The sequence below is a fragment of the Bacillus rossius genome, chromosome 1, assembly GCF_032445375.1.
Source record: "Bacillus rossius redtenbacheri isolate Brsri chromosome 1, Brsri_v3, whole genome shotgun sequence".
Taxonomy (NCBI): domain Eukaryota; kingdom Metazoa; phylum Arthropoda; class Insecta; order Phasmatodea; family Bacillidae; genus Bacillus; species Bacillus rossius.
In genome coordinates, this window is record NC_086330.1 from 118,339,432 (window position 1) to 118,364,282 (window position 24,851).

General features: G+C 35.5%; 1 protein-coding gene across 2 annotated transcripts in view; it reads right to left on the reverse strand.

Annotated features, from left to right (window-relative positions):
* Positions 1 to 1,131: 1,131 nt before the first annotated feature.
* LOC134543153 (E3 ubiquitin-protein ligase HERC2) overlaps positions 1,132 to 24,851 on the reverse strand; it is a 374,433-nt gene continuing 350,713 nt past the window's right edge. For both annotated transcript variants that reach the window (XM_063388026.1, XM_063388017.1), the window contains exons 77-82: positions 24,229 to 24,363; positions 16,863 to 17,031; positions 14,466 to 14,629; positions 13,620 to 13,774; positions 13,433 to 13,522; positions 1,132 to 1,628 (exon numbers count right to left, since the gene is read on the reverse strand). In XM_063388026.1, the coding sequence (XP_063244096.1) occupies positions 1,467 to 1,628; positions 13,433 to 13,522; positions 13,620 to 13,774; positions 14,466 to 14,629; positions 16,863 to 17,031; positions 24,229 to 24,363 (875 nt within the window). In that variant the 3' untranslated portion in view covers positions 1,132 to 1,466. The remainder of the gene's footprint in view (positions 1,629 to 13,432; positions 13,523 to 13,619; positions 13,775 to 14,465; positions 14,630 to 16,862; positions 17,032 to 24,228; positions 24,364 to 24,851) is intronic.

The following is a 24,851-nucleotide window of genomic DNA, read 5'->3' on the forward strand; positions in this document are numbered from 1 at the left end:
AAAGTAAGAAATTTTCGTTCCAGCTTTAGCAACTGCGATACTAAATGATACGTAGTGATCTTTGATGCGCCAGACTCATTATTTTCTGTTTATTTACTTTTGACGGTAAAAAGAATTTCGTGTTATTAAGCTGCAAATTTGCTTCAATAAGAAATATGTACATAAAAAAGGGTGAAAAACGCGTTAAAAAACGTAAGGCATTATCTGTGCGAGATAAACTGTACATTATTAAAAAGGTAGACTCCAACCCCACTGTCCCGCACGTGTTTATATCAAAGGAACTGGGAATTGCAACATCCACATTAAGTACAATATTAAACAAGCTGAACAATCTTCTTTCTAAACCTGCGAATACGTCACAGAGTATTAAACGCCTAAAAAAGGAAAATACGCCGATGTCGAACCATTAATAGAAAGTTTGTACATGTGTAGTGTATTAAAAATAATATCTGCTTTTGCTCATAAAACTGTTGCTTTGAGTATTTTCATTCGTCTTTTCTTGGCTTAGGCCTATGTGTAGTTAAGATTATGCTTTTGAGTATGTATTGCCAATATAAAAGTTTTCCCAGATATAAAGTTTCCCCTCTATAGTGAACATATAAACTACTCCCTTCAGATTCATTATAACAGGGTTCTACTGTATGTCATTCAATGACACTCCATTTGAAGTTTTAGCGCTCCCATCGAAAACCACCCGTAATTTAGTAGTAGAGATGGATATTTTTAACACTCCATGATGAGGGATGACACAACTGGGATGTCTTTGATCCTCCCGACCCTGGGTTGAATAGCGAGAAGGTTTCATATGCCTGGAAGCAATGTAATCGTTCATGAACTCTTGCTACATACTCTTCATAGCGGGTTGGGCTGCTAAGTTTCTTTCTAAAGCATAGAATCTGTTTTCAGCATTAACACGAAAATTACCAAGAGGTTGTGCTTCAGGGTTTAAAGGAAGCCGGACCTTGTATCTACCAGACTCGTCTCGCGAGTGTGTGGTTGCGAAGTGGGTTTCACAATAATCCTCAGTTGGTTGTTTTGACGTCACACTAGGTGGTTCCTCCGTTTCCCAGTATTGCTTCAGGATGAGCTCAACATATTTTCAAAATGCTCCAGTAAAAAATATAAAAAACACATACTACAGGAGAACTGTATTTTTTATAACAATTTTGTGTGCGTACATAGACATAAATAACAGTTATATTTAAATGTTACAGCTTTTAAACAGCCAAGTTTCTAAATATGTATTCTAAATGCACAGTATGTCATAGTAGAGCAATTTATGAATACAATGGAAATTAGATTAATAAAAGAACTAATGTACAAAAAAACTACACAATGTGCTTCAAATACTATGAGATCAATTTGCACAAACTAATTAAATAAGTACGTCTTGAGTTAAGAATGATGTGATCCGGATCATTTAAATAATCATACAGCATAAATTACCTTGAACATATTTACAGTAATCAGACAGAGCCAAGCCCGTCACTGGCTATGCTGTCCAGTTCATCACTATCACAATTGCTGGAAGCTGCACCACTGCCTGGCATAGCAACCCTGGCATACTCGTCAGTGTCTATAGACTTGCAGAAATGAATAGCATACTTCAGCTTCTCTCGCAGAACAACCTGTTACAAACAACAAAACCATCACGTAAGTTGCCGTGACAAACTTACCCCATCCTAAATTGACATCATTAGCAACTGTGCAAGGAAAATATCAGTAAGTCCTAAGCAACTGGTGTGAATGAACACATCATTTTACTACGGTTATAAAATATACATACAAACTAAAATTAAAAATTAATGTTTATCTTGTTTAGTAATGTAGTCATAGCAGCTACATGCCTACTTGAATATTCTTAAGTGCACAAAATTATTCTTCTGATGCCAACTGGATAACGGATCCAAGGGGGAGGGGGGGGGGTAATTGCCCCTACCTCAGACCAATGATTTTAATAAAGCTTAGAAAAATGAATACTTCTAAATAAGCAATAAGTTACTAAACAATAAATTTTATACAAGTATCACAAGATATATGTAGCTAACATTTTCATGCCTCCTTTGACTTATGTTTCTGTGGTCAAGAAAATTATTTAGCAGAACAATGTATCTCTTTAATCAGTGCCATTCTTAAGTGCACCATAATGAATAGCACTTTCTATAAGCACCTTAACAAAACTTAATGGCTCATAGCCTGGCTAGTTTGAGTACGGGGTAAATGTGTACGGAAATTGCAGACTTCAATCTGATTTGTGAAACTAATTAAAAAGAATTCTTTTAATGCAAAATGTTTTTCACAACTAAGAATAAAGAATCTGCTTCACATTTTAAAATAAACAGTAATTTAATATACATACATACAATGTAAATGCCAATGCAGGAACTATGGTTATGTATGCAGTCGTCGTTTTGTTGTAGCAGTATGTTGTTTTTATTGATTTTAACACGTTGACTGCCATTAACACCAGCATAACATTAACATAGAGGCCAAAAATAAATTTTGGTATTTTATTCATTTGATCACTAACAAAATTATTTGTCACAGTATATTAGCAGATTATTATAGTTTATTGATAAGATTGCCATTTTATCTGAAGCGGTCACCGGTGTCCTCTGTGGCGCCTAATGATCCTTTGTTTTACTTAGCGCCGCAGCGCACACCCGAGCAGACACGACGCACACTTCACGACAGTAATAAATATCGCAGAGTTATCGTTTCATGGACGTGCAAGTGAACACTGTAGTTGATAGTAAAAACGACATATCATTTGATCTGCAGCGATAATTCATGCTGTTTCCTGTGTGCTGCAGTAATCTCACGTGATGGTGACAAGTAAATGTATCGTACAAAATATTTTTGTGTGCTTGTTTTTGATGCGAAATGGACATTAAAAAATATGTTTTTTTCCAAATCGGACTAAGCAAATAGTGTCCGCAGCAATTGAGCAAACAAAAAAACGAAAGTGGAACGAACTCAGTGAAGGTCAGTGTAAATATTGTTTTTGAAATGGTATATTCCGTATAGTTAACACATCACAAATACGTAACACACTATTACTGTTTTTTACAGATTCAAGTTCCACTACAAATACGGATGACTCGGATAAGGATCCTGATTATGTATCAAGTTCAGAGAGTGACCATTCTGATGGCGATTTCTCAACATCATCATGTGAAACAGGTGAAAAGACAAAATCACGTTCAACTTTGTGTACTAATAAATCTCCAGAAGAGTTGCCCACACAGCAAGACGTTGCAGCTGCATCAGCTGCGTCTGACACAGAACCGTTACCAGTACAGCATGACATTGTTGCGGCCCCACAGGTTCCAGACAGTGCGGTCACACCGGGTGAACGTCATGAAAATGATTCAAATAGACTGCGTCAAAATGTTGCAGATAATAATGCTTGGCACACTCCTGAAGGGAATAAACGAACATTCTTTTTCCGGGGTGAATCTGGGTTGAACCCGGAACTTTTAGCGCAGTTTATTGATGTTACCGAGTTTGATTGTAATAAACTGTTTGTTGGGGACAATTTGCTAGATATTTTTGTGGAACAGACAAATCTTTATGTGAGCCAAAAACTAAATCATCCAGATATACCAGCCAACAGCAGAATAAACACGTGGGTGCAGACGAACAAACATGAAAATGTGCAGTTTTTAGGTATAATAGCATAAATGGGCATTGTCAAGGTACCATTAATAAGTGATTATTGGACCAGTGATCCTTTTTTCAAAATAAGTGCAATTCCTTCAACAATGTCTAGGAACCGGTTTGAACTCCTGAGAATGTGGCATTTTAGTAACAACGAATTCCAGCCAGAAAATGACAGACTGTACAAACTTCGCATTGTTGTGGATCATCTTGCTGCAAAATTTCAGATGTTGTGTACTCCAGGTGAAACAGTGTGTGTTGACGAGACCATTGTGCCCTAAAAAGGAAGGCTGAAACTGAAACAGTACTTACTGTCCACAGAAAACACACAAGTATGGGGTAAAGATTTTCAAAGCGTGCTTTGGGAAAGGTTACACGTGGAACCTAAATGTTTACTCGGGGAACCAAGATGCAGGTAACTCTGTTCCAACAAGTGTTGTGCTTAAGTTGTGCGATGCTCTACTGAATTCGGGACGTGTGATAGTCACTGAAAATTACTACACGAGTATAGATTTAGCTGAAAAACTTCTGGATAAGTCCACTAATTTGTTGGGAACCCTTAGATCAAATATAAAAAATAACCCAAAACAAATTATCAGCAAGAAACTCAAAAAGGGTGACATGGTTGCTCAACAAAATGACAGAGGCATTACAGTATTGAAATGGACTGACAAAAAAAATTATTCTGGTGTTGAGTACGTGCCACGGGCATGAAATGGTCCCAGTCAGCCGCAGGCACGTGGTCGTGAACAAACCAAAAGCGATATTGGATTACAATAAAGGCAAGGCAGCAATCGACTTGTCCGACCAAATGTCTAGCTACAGTACCCCACTTCGCAAATCACTAAAATGGTATCGCAAAGTTGTTATTGAATTATTGCTGGGAACTGATGTCGTGAATGTGCACATTATTTATTGTCAAGTTACAGGGAAGAGAACTACGATCACGAGTCTCTGGAGTAAAACAAATGATGACACCCAGTGCAGTACGGAAATTTCAAAACAAACATGAGACGCCAGCACGACAAACAACACCCACAATGCGTACAAAAATTATGTTCAAACACATTTTCAAAAAAACCGAAGGTTCTGCAAGAGAAGGACGCAAATACTGTCGTGGTTGCTATGAAAAGAAACATCATGGGGAAATTGACAAAAATAAGGTGAAGAAAGTCACAACATACTGTGTCGATTGTGTGGGCGAACCAAGATACTGCCTGGAATGTTTCAACAATGTGCACAAGTAATTTTGAACATGTAAAGATAAATAAATATTTCTTAGACATGAAAAGAATTGTAGTAGAATGAAAAGGTATCAAACTAAAGGGAAAAAATTATACTGTACAATATTTCTATGTAGAGCTGATGTGATTCTATTTGCAAAGGAGAATCCCGTTATAGCGAGCACGGTAATAGCGAGAACACGGCTATAACGAGGTCTTTTTGAGGAATTTACGGCGTGATCGCATGAAGCGCGCTTTGGTTATCTTTCTGCTTTATCTCCACCCCTCTCGCTCGCCACTAGACATCTTGCCATTGACACTTGTCACATTCTTCAGCCTTGCAGTCGCCACCTAAGTGCGTGGTTTGAAAAATAGAATCCCGTCCTTTCTTTATCAAAATTCTGTTAGTTATCTGTTCGTTAATATTATTCTATTCCTGTGAACTCAGTATAATAAATACTGAATGTGCTGGGGATATGTGCATGTGTAATGCAACCGCTAGGCTACAAAGAGAGCAGTCCCTTTGTTTCGTTTCTGACTACGTCGCTACAAGATAAGCCGGCTATCATCCAAACGCCCATACTCTAGGGCGTGCCTGCGACTTCACAGTCACAGCATTACTTGTACGCATTTCTTATTATTTAGAAAATAGACAAAATCTATTTTTTTTTCCCCGCCATTTACATAACAATGTAAAAAATATAAATGCTCTTAATTAATTTGTTGGGGCATTTTCATTAACGAATAATAACATTTTTTATAACTATGTTAGGCCAAAAAAGTCAGAGCCATCTTTATACTTGTTGTTAATTGATCACGTTAATAATGTACAAATATTTATAAACTTGTTTGGAATTATTTCAGTCGTGACACGTTTGCAAACACGTCACGTTATTTATTTTACTATTTGACAAATAGTAGGCACTACCATATTTATTTCCGAATCGCTAGGACAGTTTTCTTGTAACTTTTGTTTCGGTCAGTTGTTGAAGTATCTGTCCGGGAAGGGGGTGGTGATGGTTTGAGTTTAATCCCAAATTTATATTCTAAATAAAGTTTACAAGTTTCTTTAAATGAAAAAGTATAGTTTTCCAGCGACTATTTCGTTTGAGGCGTACGTGCGTTGCCGCACTTCTGCTTTTTTATAAGGAATTAAATTGTCGCGCTACACTAGCGCTGCCTGTTAGCTACATCCCGAACCAACATGGCCGCTAGCAGACAGCCCGCATCAACAATAGATAGCAGGACAATGCTGCGTCGGCCGCGGGCTTGAGATGCTATACTTACGTGGCGTGGTAGGGTATTCTGGTTATTTTGACACAATCAGTGATCGCATCCGTACTTGTGGGGTATCGTTTTAAAGAGAATTCACACATCTGCTAACATAAATTAAGATTGCATTAATTTAACCTGTTATTTTCCAATCATACAGGTTTAAACTAGAGATGGGTCGATTCCATATTTTCTCGATTCAGATTCCGATTCCAAAAATGCTTCTATTCCGATTCCACCAAAAAAATTGCCATGTACCTAATCATTAAAGAACTTAAAGGAAAAAATACAATACACCATGATTCCAAACAAACTTCTATTTCAAGACAAAGTTTTTAATGCAATTCTAATGAGAACTCAGCTGCTTGTATTATGCTAATTAATTCATAAGCAATACAAGGTTATAATTTCATCAATTTCTAGAAATGAGAATTCAGGTGTAATTACAAAACAAACTGAAATATTAAAACAGTATATAAATCAAAAATAGAATCTTATGGTACATTATGAATTTCACTGGAGTCCCCCATAGCAAGATAGGTCCTACTTATGTTGAGTCCGAAAATGTTTTAATAGGTTGGTTGTGGTCTTTGTTGGCCCACGAGATGTTTTCGTGTTACAATAATTGCATATTGCAAATTTCTCATCGAATGGGTAGATTGTAAAATGTTTCCACACTTCAGACATGATTTTTTATTTCTAATACACCGTTTCACGTGTGTTTCTGCAAAAACGAGCAGTGTTGTTAAGTAACGAATTACAAGTAATCGGATTACTTGTAACGATTACTTTTCAAGTAATTTATACTTGTAACGAATTACATTTAAAAAATGTAATTTGTACTTGTAATCGGAATACATAACATTAATTGTAACTGAAACATTAAGGTAATCAATACTTTATATTTACTTGCCGTTACTTTTATTCTCGGAACGTATAATGAATACAATAAAGAACAAGATCATACACTTTTGTATTAGTAAAGTTAATAATTTTATGCTTGTAGTGCTACGATCGTACGCACAACATCTATGATCAAAAATGAGGATCCATAGTGACTTGCAGTGTCTCCAACATTACCCTATCCTAAAATCTCAATTTAAAAAATGTAACACATCGCTGCTGTCAATTGCGCCCATTGAGCATCTTTTTAGTGTTGGTAAAGATGTTTTTGCCATCAAGAGAGGGAATCTATCTGATGAGAACTTTAAAATGCAATTGTTTTGTAAGGTCAATTCCACTACTTGTATGAAGTCTTTTGATGTTATTCAAGCAAGTTTGTCCTCAAATATTATTCATTTAATTAAAGATAATAAATTTAATCATTACATGAAATCATTTTTTTTAACATAACATATATTTATGTATGTTTATTAATGTAACAAAGTGTAAAAAAATTGAATCGTAGGTCAGTTTTAAAATAGTAGCGGAAAGTAATTGTAATTGTAATTTTACTGATTACTTCTATGTAAAGTAATTTTTACTCGTAATTAGTTACATTATCACCACAGTAATTGTAATTGAGCCCAATTACTTTTTCCAAGTACTTTTAACAACACTGAAAACGAGTTATATACATCACAGAAATACGTGTACTATACTATAGTAGAAATAAACTGACCTCATCTCTTGAAAAATAGTAACTGAAACCACGCGTGTTAAAAGAAACAAAAGTGAGGTTACAACATAAAGTATTCGATAATATGGAGGCTTTCTTGTTTCATCTCATTCAGTGAGTGCTCAGACGCATCAAAATGTACCATCTATGTGCGAAGCAAACGAAAAAAAGTTAATTAATCAGACATACTAGTTAAATATATTATTATATTAAATAAAAATACTGTGATATATTACGTGTTTTAACCCAATTTTAACCATTTTAAAACTTCAAACAAAAGAAATTACGATAGATAGTATTGCTTTTGTTGTGTTGCACGCTCTGTTAATTGTTTACAACGTTAAAATATGGTGGACTCGGCTAGATGAGATGATGTATTCGTAACTTGTTTCTTTTTCTTTTGCTTTCTTTATGTATTGTGTAATTCAACACGAAACAAGTTAAAACACAGTTATGATTCTAGAGTTTGGAAAACAAATATTTCATTTGATCCTAATGACTTTTATAATGTAATTGTATAAGCTGAAACTGCAACGAATATAAACGTGATATAACTATTACGTAATTTACCGAATTTTGAAATGAAAGTGCAAGGTGAGTTATGTAAATATTGTGACAATATTATGGCCAAAAAGAAAACGGTAATTTTAGCAGGAATCGCTGGTTTCATTCAGGAAAAAAGTTTTTTTTATTATTAAGAGTGCTTAGTACCATACTAAATACAATACGATTCCTTGAAACTTGGTGGATGAATTGACGATTCCGATTCCTGGCAGAATCGGCGGAATCGTAGCAATGAAGAATCGACACGACCCATCCCTATTTTAAACACAATTTTTATGCTGTTTTCGGTTAATTTTTATTTTTTGGGGGCCAAAATCTGTCCAATTCGGTTATAGCGAGTACAAGGTTATAGCGAGGATCAAACCCGGAACCGTGACACCTCGCTATAACAGGACTCCAGTGTATTTTTTTTGGGTACTGTTTCTTAGAATTCTTTTACTACACAAGTCTAAAATATTTATCTTGCTATTCAAAGTTATTTGTGTAAAAAATTATAGTAAAATATGCCTTACATATCAAAGTAAAGCACAAAGCATTTTATATATTAAATATTTGTCTGTAAAAGTACTGGAGTATTTTATAATGTTATTGTATTTTTATAAGGATACTAAATTTTAGACAGTTTGAACAGTGGTAAAAAATATTTTAGCCTCATATATTAAAAAATTTGTTTATATATGTACAGTCAAACCTCTATCTATCATTTTTCAGGAGACCAACAAAAAAATTCAGTAGATGTGGACATTCAATAGATGTGGACTTCACTCTTAGATTTTTGAAAAAAAATATTTAAACCTCAAAATTAGTGTCAGAAATATATCAGTTACTTGTCATTAAAGTTTAATCAATTGCAAAAATAAAAAAAAATTAAAATGGAAGCATTTTACTTAATTCAATTTACACTTTAAAAAAAACATAGCCTATGCACAATAGACCTACAATTCAATTTCAATTTCTTCAATAATCCTAATTCGTTCATCAAGTGTTCTCAACTACAGTAAAACCTCGCTCGTACGGCCCCCGGTTCGTACGTTCATCTCGGTCGTACGTACAGATTTTCGAGAAAAAAAAGTTTAAAAATATAAAAAATTGTAAAAAATATGTTAAAGTTAATTAAAATACAGTCGCATCCTGCAGTGTTCAGAACAAATACGGGCTACATTACACATACGCATTATGCCACAGTAAAAAAATTAAAAAAAAAAAAAGGCAGCAAATTGATGGAAATTTACCGTCAATCGCGCGCCGTGCGCGGAGAAAGGTCATTATACTCTATCAGCTGTTTTTACGGCGTGGCGTAGCCGCTGGCTGGATCTCTCTGTTCTCTGAGCTGCGCATGCACAATATAACTCACTCAATGCTCCGCCCAGACTCATGACCTTCCATCAGCAGCCAGCCAATAGATGTGAGCTTAGCGGAAAAAAAATATAAGCTCCACCTCCCGTGTACCAGTTTTGTCCAGTTCTAATACCAGTTTATTGGTATACGCACCAGTTTTCTCGTTGCCGTGACATGTTCAAGTTTACGTTCACCTTGATGTTTTGATATCAATAATTAATTATTTACGATCCCCAGAAATATATGGTTAGTTTAAAAAATATGCGTCAACTGTACAATACCGTACTTCCGAAATTATAAAATACGTATAAAATAGTTACCAAGACTCCGCTCATTTTATCTTGTGAAGTTTATGTCTCGTACCAGTATTTCTGCTAAGTTTTGACATAAATACAGTATCAGAACTTACAAGCAGCCACGTCTAATATTCCCCTAATATTATCTACACTTAAGTACCCACGGTATTTTTTTATTTGAGCAAATATATTGTTTTAATAATTATTTTATTGATATCACATATAATAAAATGTAAACACGGGGCTTACATTACCATTTTAGCCGACATGAAAAAGTTTCGTACATAAATACAAGTCGTAGTGTGGCAACGTTTCGTGATGAGTCGATTTCATGGAAATATGGCACCAATGTTAGCCATCTACTGTTTGTTGACAGTTCACTCGTTGCTATTATAAAATGGCTGGAGATTGAAGGTGATTTTTACTATTTATATATACTATCGTTACTGTTTTTATGATGGTTTCTTTTCTAAGAAATGGTTAAACGATAATCTATTATAATTTGTAGTGACGGGACCACATATTTTGTACGATCAATGCGGACAAAACGATAATTCGAACATCGGTACAAGCGGACTTTTTTTAACCTTAGTTGTATGGCAATTTTGCCGGGACCATAGAAAGTATACGATAAACACGGACAATCGATACATACGAGTTCGATAGATAGAGGTTTGACTGTATTAGTAAAATGTAGCTTACATAATAAATAAAAGCAGAAATATTTTTACACGATGCCGTGATTCTGTCTGTAGAGCTATGGTGTGATTGTATCTGAAATTGTCATGAGAAAACTAACGTTCAGAAAAGTGAAAAATAAAATTAAGCAAATACATGAGAAACTGAATGTAAATGCGTAATTATTAATATTTATTTTAATTCCCTCCACGCCACTGGCGGACACAGCAGACACAATATGGTAAGAGTATACGAGAAACCAACACCAATTATACTTCCCCTGAGGCCGCAGCGGACACATTACAAGGCTAAATCTGATGCTCGAGCGGCCATATGGCGCCAGAGGCAGGTTATTTACAACAGTGCCGAGAGGACACCCGTGTCCGCTATGGCCCTCGGGGATATTTAAGGAGCAGACACCAGTGTCCTCCATGGCAGTCAACGTGTTAAGTGAACTTCATTTCTGTCAGTGTAGATTTGTAAATTTTATTTAGAGCTGGGCCGATGCCGATCCCCGATCGTAATAATCGGCCGATTTTGTTAATTTTGCCGATCATAATGATCGGCAAAACGTAGCCGATTATTTGAGCCGATCATTGGTCTCCTACTGCAAACTTATAACATTGAATAATTACCTATACCTAACAACTTTCCATGTTTGTTTACAGTACTTTTCGGGAAGAAAATTTGATTACTCATCGAAAAATAATAGGATTTAATAATTTAAAACTAACCACACACGAAAAAATATACCAATAAAGTAAACAAATATCGTAAGTTTTATAAACATTGAACAGTTACATACCTAAGTATCAATTTCCACGTATATTTACGGTACTTTCGGTAAAATAATTTTCCATTATACTATTTGTAAAGTTATTTATCATTAACGAACCGAAAACTATGTATTTGTTTACCATTTACGGTTAATATTACCTGAATGGCGAGTGGCGACTGTTGTTTAGGTTGGTTATATGACGCCAGAGATTAGAGTGACGCGCGTCGCGCAGCGGAATTCGTACGGATTAATGGCGCTAGTAGTCTCGTGGTTAGTAAACAACTACTCTTCGGGAATTCATCTATTTAGTTTTTTCTCGCTAAATATGGCCTATTGAAAGTTTTGTTTAGCGAAATTAATATTCTTATACTGTTTAGCGGGAAATAGAGCTTAACTTTTTTTTGTATAAAAACCTGGTTGATGAAGAGTTTTGTTTCCCACAGTAGAACCTCGTTAATCTGTGACGCGCTAATACGGGAATCGGATAATCCGGGACGATTTAAAAGTGCAGAAAAAAAAGAGAAGCTAAAATTGTCAGCGGTTAAAATTAACGTCACGCTGGCCGGCGGCCGGCAAACACTGCAAGCCATCGCGTGGGCCGCCAAACTCTGCAACGCTGTTTGTACCGACCCTTTGTGTCGATCCCCCCCCCCCCCCCCCCCCTTTTCAGCTGTTACATTTGTCACTCTTTAAACTTGAGGGGGATGTCCTGACTTCTGCTTCCCGTCTCCCGTTTGTTTGAATGTTGTTTGACGTGCTGCTGAGTTACTTTCCGCCCGCCAACGCACGGCAGGCGCCTGGCGAGTGACGTGTCTGGCTGGCATTCGGCTGGTCGAAGGGGTGGAGGGGGTGGGGAGCTACCCAAAATTTATGTGTACAAGGTCAGCACGATCTTATCTTTCTCTCTTCGGCTGTTGTAAATGACCGTGAACTAATGACTAGGCAGTGCCGTATTTTTTTAAGCCGAGACAACAATTTCGAAGGCGGCCCTTACCGTTAACCGATTATCCGGGTTTATTTATTTATTTATTTATTTTTACAGAATTTCAATTATCCGGGCATCGGCGGGTCCCAATGAACACGTATAATTGGGAGTTTACTATTTTTATCCATCTGCTGCCAAGGCGCAGTAAGCCTCGGGAGATGTTACGTCACATGACCTTGGCCTTAACCCAGCTACACGCTGGTGTCTGAGAAGCTTGACAAGACCTTCCGGGCTTACCTGTATAATCGCTAGTCCGTGAAATTTATTATGTCGTGATTTTTAAGTAATCATGTCAATGAAAAGTAGTTTTGTCTGGGAATATTTCACCGTTTATAGTGATCCGTCAAAAGCAACGTGTAATCAGAGGTACTTGAAAGGCTCTAATCGGCTCAGAAGATCGGCAAGATCGGCAGCAGATGATCGGCATCGGCATGATCGGCAAAATAGGTGATCGGCCCAGCTCTAATTTTATTCGATGATATAATATGCTAAATTAAAAAAAAACTTTTATTGCATTTTACACTGTTTCATACCAGAACCTACTATTTTGAAATTCTTTCTTTGCACAGACGAAGTATGCATTATCTGAGTCTGAATTTTGTTATTTGTGTTTGAACTTTTTGTAAGTAGATGACATTAACTAAAAAAATCATCTCTTACACATTGTGTCGCAACCATGTCTCACCTATGTCTTCCTTTCTTTTTTTAAACCTTCTAGAAATGTTACAGCCTCAATAACCAGAAGATGCTTCAAAGTTGTAAAAATACAATTAATACACATGTTAATTTTAACTGAGTGAGCAAAACAGAGAAAAAATGATAATAAAAAAAATTACATTTAACTTTGTATAAAACCTAACAAAAATTAATAATGAATAATATTTTCGCACAAACAAAATACTTTAAATGAAGAAACATGAGTATGAATTAATTATGAAACATGAAGAAAACAGCAACATAACACATTCTCAGTTAGGGTTATTAGTAGCAGGGGGGCAGGAATTATGCTACGTTACAAACCTTGCAGGAATAACGAGGCATTTTCAATAAGAAAAAGCAAGTGTAGCTTTCTGGTAGGAAATGATCTGGCGGATTGTATTTGTCGAGCACCTGAAAACCACACGATATCACATTTTTATTACAATAAAGCTAATTCCATTAAATGAATTTTCATAAACAAATCTGTATTAACAAGTGAAAGACATACTTGCAAGACAAAATCTCTGCCACGGAAGTCAGCTATGGTACGAGGCAGTCTGGTACGCCCCCACACAAACCTCAGAAAGAGAGATCGTTCTTGGTTTGTGAACTCTTCCATGACTTCCCAGAACCACTGAACAAGTGGTGCATTGGCATCAATTCCTGGAAATAAATAATACCATAAATTCTTTGTATGGAAGAATACTGGCTATTTTTAGAACATCGTTTATGTCTACAACAAAACATTTAACTATAACAACACAAAATTATAACTATAAAAGATAACTTTCATTGCAAGCAATGGACTATATTTGAAGAAAGACAATGATAATGACCTGTTAAAAATTAAAGTTTATTGATAACAACTGGCAGCCAATGCACAAAATACAAAAAAAATGAAAAATAAACTAAGTTTTGAACCAAAAGGTCAAAGTTAAAGACAATGACATAATAATAACCCTATTCAGGCAATTGATAGATACTATAGATTAAAGTTGTAAAGACAAAGGCGTATACCATGAATAAAACATAAAATTACCTGCAATGCTGCCACCATACAGAAAATATAAAAAAATTTTCTCTAAATGATTTCCATTAACAAAAGCACAAATTTTAACTTAAAATATTTTAAAACCCGTGGTTTCATATTTTGATATTAAAACATTGCCTAAATTCGTAGATTAGCTAGAAAGCATTGTGTGTTCTTCAAAAATGGTTAGCGCCATTGCAAATTCCTAGTTTCTTGAACAAAGCTGACACTAAAACAAACAGCAGTTTACATGAAGACAATAATGAGTGAGTGTTTATTCTGACGTATAAATAGAATCAGAATGGTGCCTGGTGTATTTATTACCTTTATAGGTGGCTACGGACTTGAGCAGCGCCAGAGGGATGTCCGGCGACCCACACACCATGGTCTGCAGTTCGTACCCGCCGAACAGAGACAGCAGCGCCACGGGCACAACTCTCGCCATGCCCTCCCTCACTGCCTGCACCTGCTCGTCAAACTCGTGCAACCTGTGGCGACGTACCACGGACCATCACCACTCGCAATCACCTGAATCCATGACTTCGTACCTAGTGCCACCTATGGCGATGCACCACGGACCATCACCACTCGCAATCACCTGCATCCCTGACATTAAACCTGTAGCATTTCCAGCACAATGTACGAAAACATTCACAGTTACCGCAATGAACGCCACATTTTATATGGCCTATAAAACATCTTTCTCATACTTTTTAAGGGATCACAAGAAATTGTAGCAACATGCAAGGGTATCTAGAATAAAGTAAATTTACGTTAATAATGCTTTCTTGTAGTTATGGAATTAGTGTGAATTGCTGGAAGGTGGAAAATTAAGGGATGTTAAATTAAATATTTTAGAATAAAAAAAAATTACAAAATAAAACCAAACCTAACAAAATTTTCACTTGACAAAAAAAGTATTAAGAGAATACTCACAAAAGTACACCAAGTACTACAGACATCAAATAACTTCAACAATCACTGAAATACCAAGCACATAAAAATATGAGTGTAGCACTCTGATACATTTTATGAACCAAGAGTGCCATGACAAGTAACTTAAAGACACCCATCTTGGTATAAATTTATATGAGTGAGGGCACTATTTATTTACAACATGGCAGATGCTGACTTGGTAAGATTTTAAGGACCAAAAAAAGTAAATTTTACTAGATTTTCAAGTTTGTGAAACTCGAGAAGTGTCTAGTTTACTTTGTTTCTGATGAAAATACGTATAAATAGTTAACTATTTACAAGTATTTCACATAACTTAAAAGAAATTTTGAGTTTTTGTTAAATAATCCTATTTACATACCAATATAAAAACTTTAAGAGCTTCCTGCAGTAAAAAATATAACTTTGCAATGGCATATGGATGTTCAAAATTTATCATTCAACTAAACTATGATAATATAAATTTTTTTAACCCAAAAAAAGAATGTAAATTTTTTCTTGGATTCATGAGAGACATTACACTATATCTTATTCTACACAGATACTAGTGATGGGATTTTCGATACTTCGATACCTTCGATACTTGACGGTATCGAAAAGTATCGAGTATCGAAACTGTAAGTTCGATACATTTTTTCGATACCGGAATGCTTGTTCATTTGTATTGAACTAAGTTTTGAGTTGCCATCGTACAAAATACAACTACGGTAGAACCTCGATGATACGTTCCCGTTTCATACATTTTCCCGTGTCATACTCCGATTAATTTTGGTCCCACTGAAAGTACTATATTTACAATGGTTTACTTTTCCAGAACATACACTTATAAAATCATTCATTTCCCGTTTCATCTGTTTTTACGAAGCGGAAAAGTCCTAAAATGCACAAATTTTTTTGTTTTATACCTCCTGATAAACTACGTTTTAGTGGTTTTATTTTGAAAAACGTTCATTGCTTACCATTGTAAACGTAAGAAAATAACTTTATTACACCATAGATATGGATAGTATCAGGAAGACTGTGTACTTCGCTAGTAGCATCTATGGCCAGCACCAAGCGAGACTAGTGGTGCAAACTAGCAATGATTATGAAAATGGTGCACGCGCTTTACCAAGGCACGGATCTCATATTTTGTGCATTCATTAGTCTTTGAACTAAAAATACCCATTTATTATTGTTTTCTTACGATTGGATTGTTTTGTAATTTACGTTTCTCAAGTTAAAATTTTATTGAAAATTGTTCTGTTGCATAAAGTTGTTTGTAAAATTAAACAAACAAGAAAAAATTTCTGATTTTCTTTTTACAATAGCCTAATTTCTTTTATTTCTAATTTAGGCTTGGTGACTTTTCCCCCCCTCCACGAAAGGACTTCAAACATTTTGTAAGGCCACTGTTTCTCATGTCAGCTTTACTTGATTATGGACTGTATCTTACATTTCGGGTGGTTTTATTATATGTATATATAATGATGAATTCATATCTTTCATTAATATAATGCAATTATTTACACATCAGACATTATGTATTTAAGTTTAATCTGACATTGTGCTGGTATGATAGATTGAATTTATATAGTTTAAAACTAATTTATGTTATTTGTAATAATATTGTTACTTAATGGGAAAATATTTTTCCCTGGAGTATCGAAAGTATCGAAGTATCGAAAGTATCGAACTGAAAAAACAATACAGAATAGAGTATCGAAAGTGTAGTATCGTCCCACCTCTAACAGATACTAACCTAGTTATGTAACACTCATCTAGTACCTGTAGTTCAGTGCAAGTTTCACATATTCCAGTCTGTTCTCTGGCATTATTCGCCTGTAACGAGTCGACAGTGAAACTTCATTCCCGAATGCTGACGGTGTGGAAAACGGCATTTCCAAAGTCTGGAATACTTTGTCGTCAGGCTCCATGTCACGAATACACAGCAAACCTGGAGGAAAAAATTATGCCTACATTTGAAGGGATTTGCAAAGGAAACAGCTAAAAGTGTAAATGTGCCAGTTCGGCCATTGAGGCATTCACCTTAAGAGACCTTATTACATCTCGGAAAGACCTTATGAGGAATAATACACCATTTCGACTACTTTAACCCTTTAGCCCCTGTTGACTTCTGTAGAAGTCGGCCAAAGTCGGGCAATACAGACAGTGGACTGTTGCAGAAGTCGACTGGATGCAGTGCCTTTCCGCCGTTGGACTGCTCTAGAAGTCCTGACGACTCTACCTCTTTTCTGTTTCGCTACGATGAACTGCCGTGGAAGTCCGACCTTGGCGATAACTAGTGGGCTGTCGGGAGACTAGTAGTACATTTTTCTGCCGCTAGATGTAATCACCATTCACTCGGCGACCTGGAGCACTGCCAATATTTTTCACGCCTAATTCACGTGTCTGGCTTCCTTCTGTTAAGGTTTTAGACGTATAAACATGGGAATAAGGTGCTAAATTAATTGTTTTACGTTAACTTATAATGAAAATTTATTTTGTGTTATCACTGTGTTGAAACGTGAGTATGAGTACATTGTGAGCTGACAATTATTATTTGTAATGGAAATTTATTCGTTGTTTTTAGGAATTTTCCCTGACTGTTTTATATTATTGCATTACTTTTGTGGGTTGGACTTTAAAAAGAGAAAACGATTTTACACAACCAAAGAAGCCTTGCAGCTTCTGTTAGATAGTGACTTTGAGGTCAGTAGTGATGAATTGAAAAATGAATCATTACTACAAAAAAATTCTACTCAACAATCATGGTCAGGTCCATCGACATCTTCCGGCCCCTCAACAACACCTGACCCTGAATTGTCTGATCATTCTTCAGAGGGGGAGGAAGGGGATGAAGAAACAATTACATCTCCAGAAGCAAAACAGAAACTTGTGTGGTCTTGTAGAAATGTCACCCCACAAAAACAAAAGTTTTCCTCCGCAGACTCTGGGCTAAAAAGCGATTTTATTTTATTTTATTTATTTATATATTTATTTGTATTTGTGACATGCCCACCGACAGCTAAAATACTTTTATGGTGGGCACGAAAAAAACAAAAAACAAAAAAAAAACTAAAATACAAAATATAGAAAACAAAAAAAAAAAAGCTTATAACAACACAGAAACACAAATACATAAACAAGACAAACAAAGATATATAGAAATAAGAACAATAACAACTAGGTCATTAACAAAAATAAAAAACAAATACAAACATAATTAATACAGGTAAAATCAAATTATTAAATGTTAAGAGATATTGAAGGAAAAATAATATAGCTATGACAGACATAAATCAGAATATATATAATTAAACACTGTTGGAATTCAAATATATATTATTGTAATTTTTTATAAGTCTATAAATAATATCATTATTAGTAATAAGAGTACACAGAGTAGAGCGTAAGCGGGAATTGAATTGAGGAATTCTTAAGGCAGTATTTTCAAGAAGATAAGGGCATCTGAATTTATGAATGTAACAATTATGAACAAAAAGAGCATCAAGATAGGCCCTACGGTCTACCAGAGGTGTCCAATTGGGGCGTGGGAGGTTCCTTGTAATAATTAAATCTATAACTTTATTTTGAATACTTTCGATTTTTTCAGTATCTGTTAAGTTGATACCATTCCAGATAACAGAGCCATATTCTAATTTTGATCTTATAAGTGCCATGTAAAGAGAGATAAGTGAGTCTGAGTTGGTTGCATAAGAAGTAATAAATTTTATAAGCGCTAGAGTTCTTCGTGCATAGGAATATATGTAATCTACATGTTTATGGAAATATAGTTTTGAATCAAGGATGATACCGAGATCCTTTGTGTAGTGGGCTTGAGAGATGATAGAATTCGCTAATTTGTATGAATATTTAATCGGATGGTATTTCCTAGTGAACGATATAACCTTGGTTTTATCTTTGTTGAGTTTGACCAAGTTTCTTAGACACCAATTATTAACTTTAATAATATCTTCTTGTAATAATTCACAATCCTCTAAGGAATAAATAATTTTATAAATTTTTAGGTCATCAGCAAAAAGAATTCCAGTAGAGTAGCAAAGTACTTGTGTAATGTCATTAATAAATATATTAAAGAGAAGAGGTGAAAGAGTACCTCCCTGGGGAACACCAGAACACGCATTATACTGAGATCTATGATTGTTGATCAATACAAAAAAACTTCTGTTGGATAGGTAGCTTGAGAACCAATTGATATAGTTTCCACAGAGACCAAAATGGGATAATTTAATAAGAAGTAAGGAATGGTTTACAGTATCAAAGGCTTTAGCCAAGTCGAAGTAACAGGCATCGGCCTGACCCCTATTTGTAACTATATTATATACAGGATTAAGAAAGGTAAGAAGATTAGTGGTAGTAGACATACCAGACCTGAAACCAAACATATTGTTCATACAAACAGTTTTTTCAGTTTGTTTTCCTTGTTTGTAACTGAACAAATTGTGGCTAATATTTGCCAGGAAACAAACAAATATTTCACACAAAGGGCTGACGATTTGACGGACAGAACAAACAGTGTCAGAACTGACCCAAAGTGAATTTTTTATTTTTGTTGCTATGTCTCTCATTATGACCCAGGGTAATAAAGTTGGCCTTTTCGGAGTACTGGTCAAAAAATCCGATTGTGGAAACTCCAATTTTTTCTCAACTTCTTTCACGGGACAGATACTTGTCAATCCTTAGGTTCCTACACTTCAATGACAATACTGTGAAAACCACGGATTATTATTTAAACTTCGTCCCATTTTGGAGCATTTTCGCAGGGTTTTCAGAGCACATTTGCACCCATTTGAAAATCTTTGTGTGGACGAATCACTCCTTCTGTTCAAAGGACGTCTAAAAATAAAACAGTATATCTCAGCAAAGCAAAGTCATTTCGGAATCAAAATTTTTGTGATTTGTGATGTTCAAACAAATTATATTTTGGACTTTTTCATTTATTGTGGAACTGACACAGATCTTACAAAACACAATCTCGGTGTCTCTGGAGATGTTAATGCAACACTGGTAGAGCCCTACTTACAATATGGGCACACATTATTTTGTGGTAATTGGTATACAAGTCCTACTCTTTTCTGCTGGCTGTACAATCGCACAACTAATGCTTGCGGCACAGTGCGACACAACCGGAAGGAAATGCCAAAAATGGCAGAAAAATTACAAAAAGGAGAAATGATATTCAGGTCTGTTTCAGGCCTAATGTTAGCTTTGAAATGGTGTGACAAGCGAGATGTTTATATGCTGTCCACTTTTCACTCAGCAGACATGCGAGAGACTGCTAAAATGGACTACAGAACAGATGCAAAACGTCTCAAACCTTTGGTTGTAATTGACTACAAAAAGTCAATGGAAGTGTTGACCGAAGTGACATGATCATGAAAACTGTTGAAAGTGTCAGGAAATGCACCAAATGGTACAGAAAGTTTTTCTTCCACATAATAGACATGTCTCTGTTCAATGCATTTTGCCTATACAAATCGTCTTCCGGCAAAGTGCCATATGCAAATTTTCAATTAGGCTTGATCCAAGAAGTTCTGGAAAAGTTTAAAGTTGACAGAAGAGAAAGTGGGGGTGGGAGACGTAGTGATCCTCCACAGAGGCTGACTGCTGGACTTCATCTTCCAGGACAGCTGTCAAAGTATGCGACATGTATTGTTTGCAAGAAGAAACATGGGAAAAGTAAGCAAACAATTTTTTTTTGTAAAGCCTGCAAGCAAACACTTTGTGAATTTCCCTGTTTTGCAATGTACCACGAGGTGAAAAACATTTTCCCTGGTGCCGATGCATAAAAAATTAATATTTTGATCAACTAATATTATATGTTTGAATAGTTTTTGAATTTTGGGCTCCTTTGCAAAGACTGTGTGAATTTGTTTGTTTTGCTAAGCATAAGAAGGCGAAAGACATTTGTGTTGCCCATTCAATAATTGTAATGATTTCAATGTTGACCAAAAATTCCAGTAAAAAATACTTTGTTTAATTTTGCAGAGCTGATTCAAAGGTTGCAATGTAAATATTGTGTACACTGTAAATGCTATGCTTTGTTTATATATGTTTGTAATAATATCAGAGCTAAAGAAAGCAAGTGGCAATTACGTATTTATGTAAGCAATGCGAGTACTCTGCAAGTGAGAGTATTCTGTAAAGCTTTAAAACAAAGTCTCTTTGTTATTCTTATGGTTTGCTAATAATTAAAAAAAATGAAATATGTATTCCCGTCAGCAGATTCATAAATAACATGAACTATATATACGTGTAAAATGTTTTCAAATATAAAAATAATTAACAACTGCTTTGTTCATTCTGCGAATAAAAATATTTTGTTTTTAATTCTACATAAATATTGACTGTTTGTAATCAAAACTAAAACACTGCAAAGAAAGGGTTTATTTCGTTACAAACCAAGGTTTATTTTGACAAGTAGCCAGGTTTATTTCAAGAAGTACCAAGGTCTTATTCTGCAAGTACACCTCAGCTAAGAAATCGCAGTAAATATTCAAAGAAAATCTATGCGAATTCTAATAATGTTTGTGCGCTGCTGCCAATTCACTAAATAATAATGTAATAGTAGCATGTACAATATAATCATGTAAAAAGTTTTTTTCTTTTTTGAAAATCAAAAATTACTTGTAAAAATGTTATTTATTTTAAGAAGGGCGGACAAAACTAGCGAAGGGGCTTATCAGTTGGATTCCAGTCAGAAGAGACCCGTACAGGGGGCTCGGCCGGCCGGCCGGCCACATGACGGCCTCAAGGTCGCGCACTACGCACTCGGCGTCTGTCGCTAAAGGGTTAATAAAATTATACGAGGTTCAACCACAGTTGGTTGGAGTGGCAGACTCAAGGATAGTGGGCTGAAGCTTCCCCCTCCCATTTTCAATCAAATCAGTATTGTCCCACCTCCTCAGCGATCTGCTGGTGCTACCACTGGTTGGTGGTGAGGAAGGTTGTACATTGGCTTACACTTTCTATCTTCATAAAAAAAAAAGTTGAATACAGAGAGATTGCAACCAATGTAGTTATGCATTCCTAGCATTTAGTATATTTTGTTTTTGTTTTTGATGCCTTTGACCATTTTTAAAGATTTGGAAATGAGACCAAAATTAAAAACCAAATGTAAAGATTTTTATTAGTGCTGGGTCCAACCCATTTTTATCTCTCGAACTGAACTCGAACATATTGAATAACAGTTTCTCCGAATCCGAACTTGAACCGAACCTTTAACATTCATCACGAACCGAATTCGAACCGAACACTAGTCCAATTCTTCGAACTCGAACCGATCTCGAACCGAACTCTGAAATACAGTAGTTGGACGTTTTAGAGAATAGAATGAAGTTATTTTCAGATTTTTTAGACTTTTCTTTCTGACCGGCCGCTCAACTACATATTTACCTTATGTTGAAATAATGCAAGTTTTGCACACATAATTGATGTACAAAAATGTTGCGCTCCCTTTGTTGTGCAGTTCTTTATTGCGCCCACTTTCCTAATAAATGAAATACACCCAACAATAATTGCCATGCAGCCAAGAAATATCAAGACTTTTCGCTTATCCATTCTATTTTCGTAGGGGAAGTATTTCCCAATGGAGCAGAATGACAAATCACCTGTTTGTGTTTATTTAATTACGTCTTTATTTAGTATTTCACGTGAGCCAATGTCGCGACCCTCATAACATGCAAATATATCGAGCGAATCGAAGTCGTTTTCAATTGGATCAAAATAATGCATGGAAACGAGTATTGTACACAAACTAAATTAGATACCAGAAACGTTTTAAACCCGACATGGAAACGTGGTAAATACTATCTGGACAAAAAAAACAGTATCAGCAATTATTTTTCTCGTTTTGGTGGATCCTGAATACGATCCGATACACAAAAATATCGGCAATATCGGTACCTGCCGATCCAGATCGGCACAGGTCTAGTTAATATAAAGAAACACAATTTTACTGTGGAAAGCTACTTAAAATGTACTTACCTGTAGGTACACAATGAAAACGTAACAACACACTATTTTTGTAAGGAAATAAAAAATAAATAACACAGTTTTCAATGTCGGACTGTTGAGAATAATAAATAAACGTAGTCCTTTTACAAAGCTATTTCTTAATTCCAGCATGCACCATGCACCAACCATCAGCAAAACGCAAAACAAAGAACGAAGTTAAAGAAACGGATGAACGAAAGATAATGTACGTATGTTCCGACGATTACAACTAAATAACTACGCGTGCTGTGTTAAAGCATCTATGACATCCGCATGAAATCTTTACATGCAAAGATGACAGATGACAAAATTTTTTTTTCTGCTTACAACTATCGATAAATAATAGATTTTAACCGTAATCATTATGTGACCAATGTTGGCAACAGTGACGAATTTTTTTTTCTGCTTACAACTATCGATAAATAATCGATTTTAACCGTAATCATTATGTGACCGATGTTGGCAACAGTAGTTCACCTTCTGTTTTACTAAACAAATACGAGTTATGGATGTAAGATATTTTTTGTGTGGGTTCGCTTTAAAGTTCGTTAATAACGTTCAATTTTGAACCGAATACGAACTCTTTGTCAGTATTTCGAACTGAACATTTGTTATGAAATTTTATCCGAAACGAACTGAACCGAACCCTAAAGTTCGGGTTCGGTTCGAAATTCGAACGTTCGACCCAGCACTAGTTTTTATGATGCTGCAATGCTCTGAAAATAACTCTGCAAAAAAAAAAAAATTTATGAAAATTTGTTAAATGTCCAAATGGTAATATAATCTGGATGCTCTGGATTACATCAATTTGATTACAGTTAAATCTCATTAAAATGTTTTAAGGGCTTGTAACTAATTTAAAAGAATGAAATTCCAATTTATACACAATTTAACTATAATCAGCCATGGTCAAGCACTATTTACTCTATGTTCTGGGTGTTGCAATATGGAGATGGTAATGAAGCATGTAGCATCAACTAGATCACAGAATGCCATCTTCTGAAAACTCCTAAATTCCATGTTTTCAGCAATCATGATTATTCATTAAGCTAAGACAAATTTTGTAGATGAACTTGGTGGAACTGCTAAACCACACAAATGACCTCAAACACAATGATTCCACAAAGGCCTCTACCTGGAACGTAGTCCCTGTCCACCTCCGTGAGGTCTGCAGGGGTGAGTGACATGCCTGCCAACTGCTTCCACACAGGCTCAGCAAGGTTTAGGCTCAGTGGACTTCCTGTGCGGATCGCTATTCCCATCAGCACTCCTGCAAAAAAACCACATCAACTGATCTATGTCATGTGAATGATATGTTCATCATTCATGTTTTTAAGATTATGGTGATACAGAATCTGCATGGCATGATACATGGCCAAAAAGTGGTTTGTGAGAATATTACTATGGCAAATGGTATAGCAATTATAAAGAGGCAAGAAAAGTATCTTTGAAAATAAAAAAGTAATTAATGAATTTATTAAAAAGTCAACAGCTGATGAAAGCTTCATAGGACACACAATACACATCAAAACAGGCTGCAACTCACCTTACAGTTAGAATTAAGTTTATACATGATTGTGTAAAAGGCCACACATGTGACTACTATTACCAGGTGTGATCAAAAAACACTGTGAATAATTTTACTACGAACAAAGTAATAAGCATACATCCAATTTGCAATCATTTCCATTGCATTACTTTATTTGGATAGCGATGCGTTTATTCCAATGTTGATTCCATGAGCATTTCTGGGAGGTT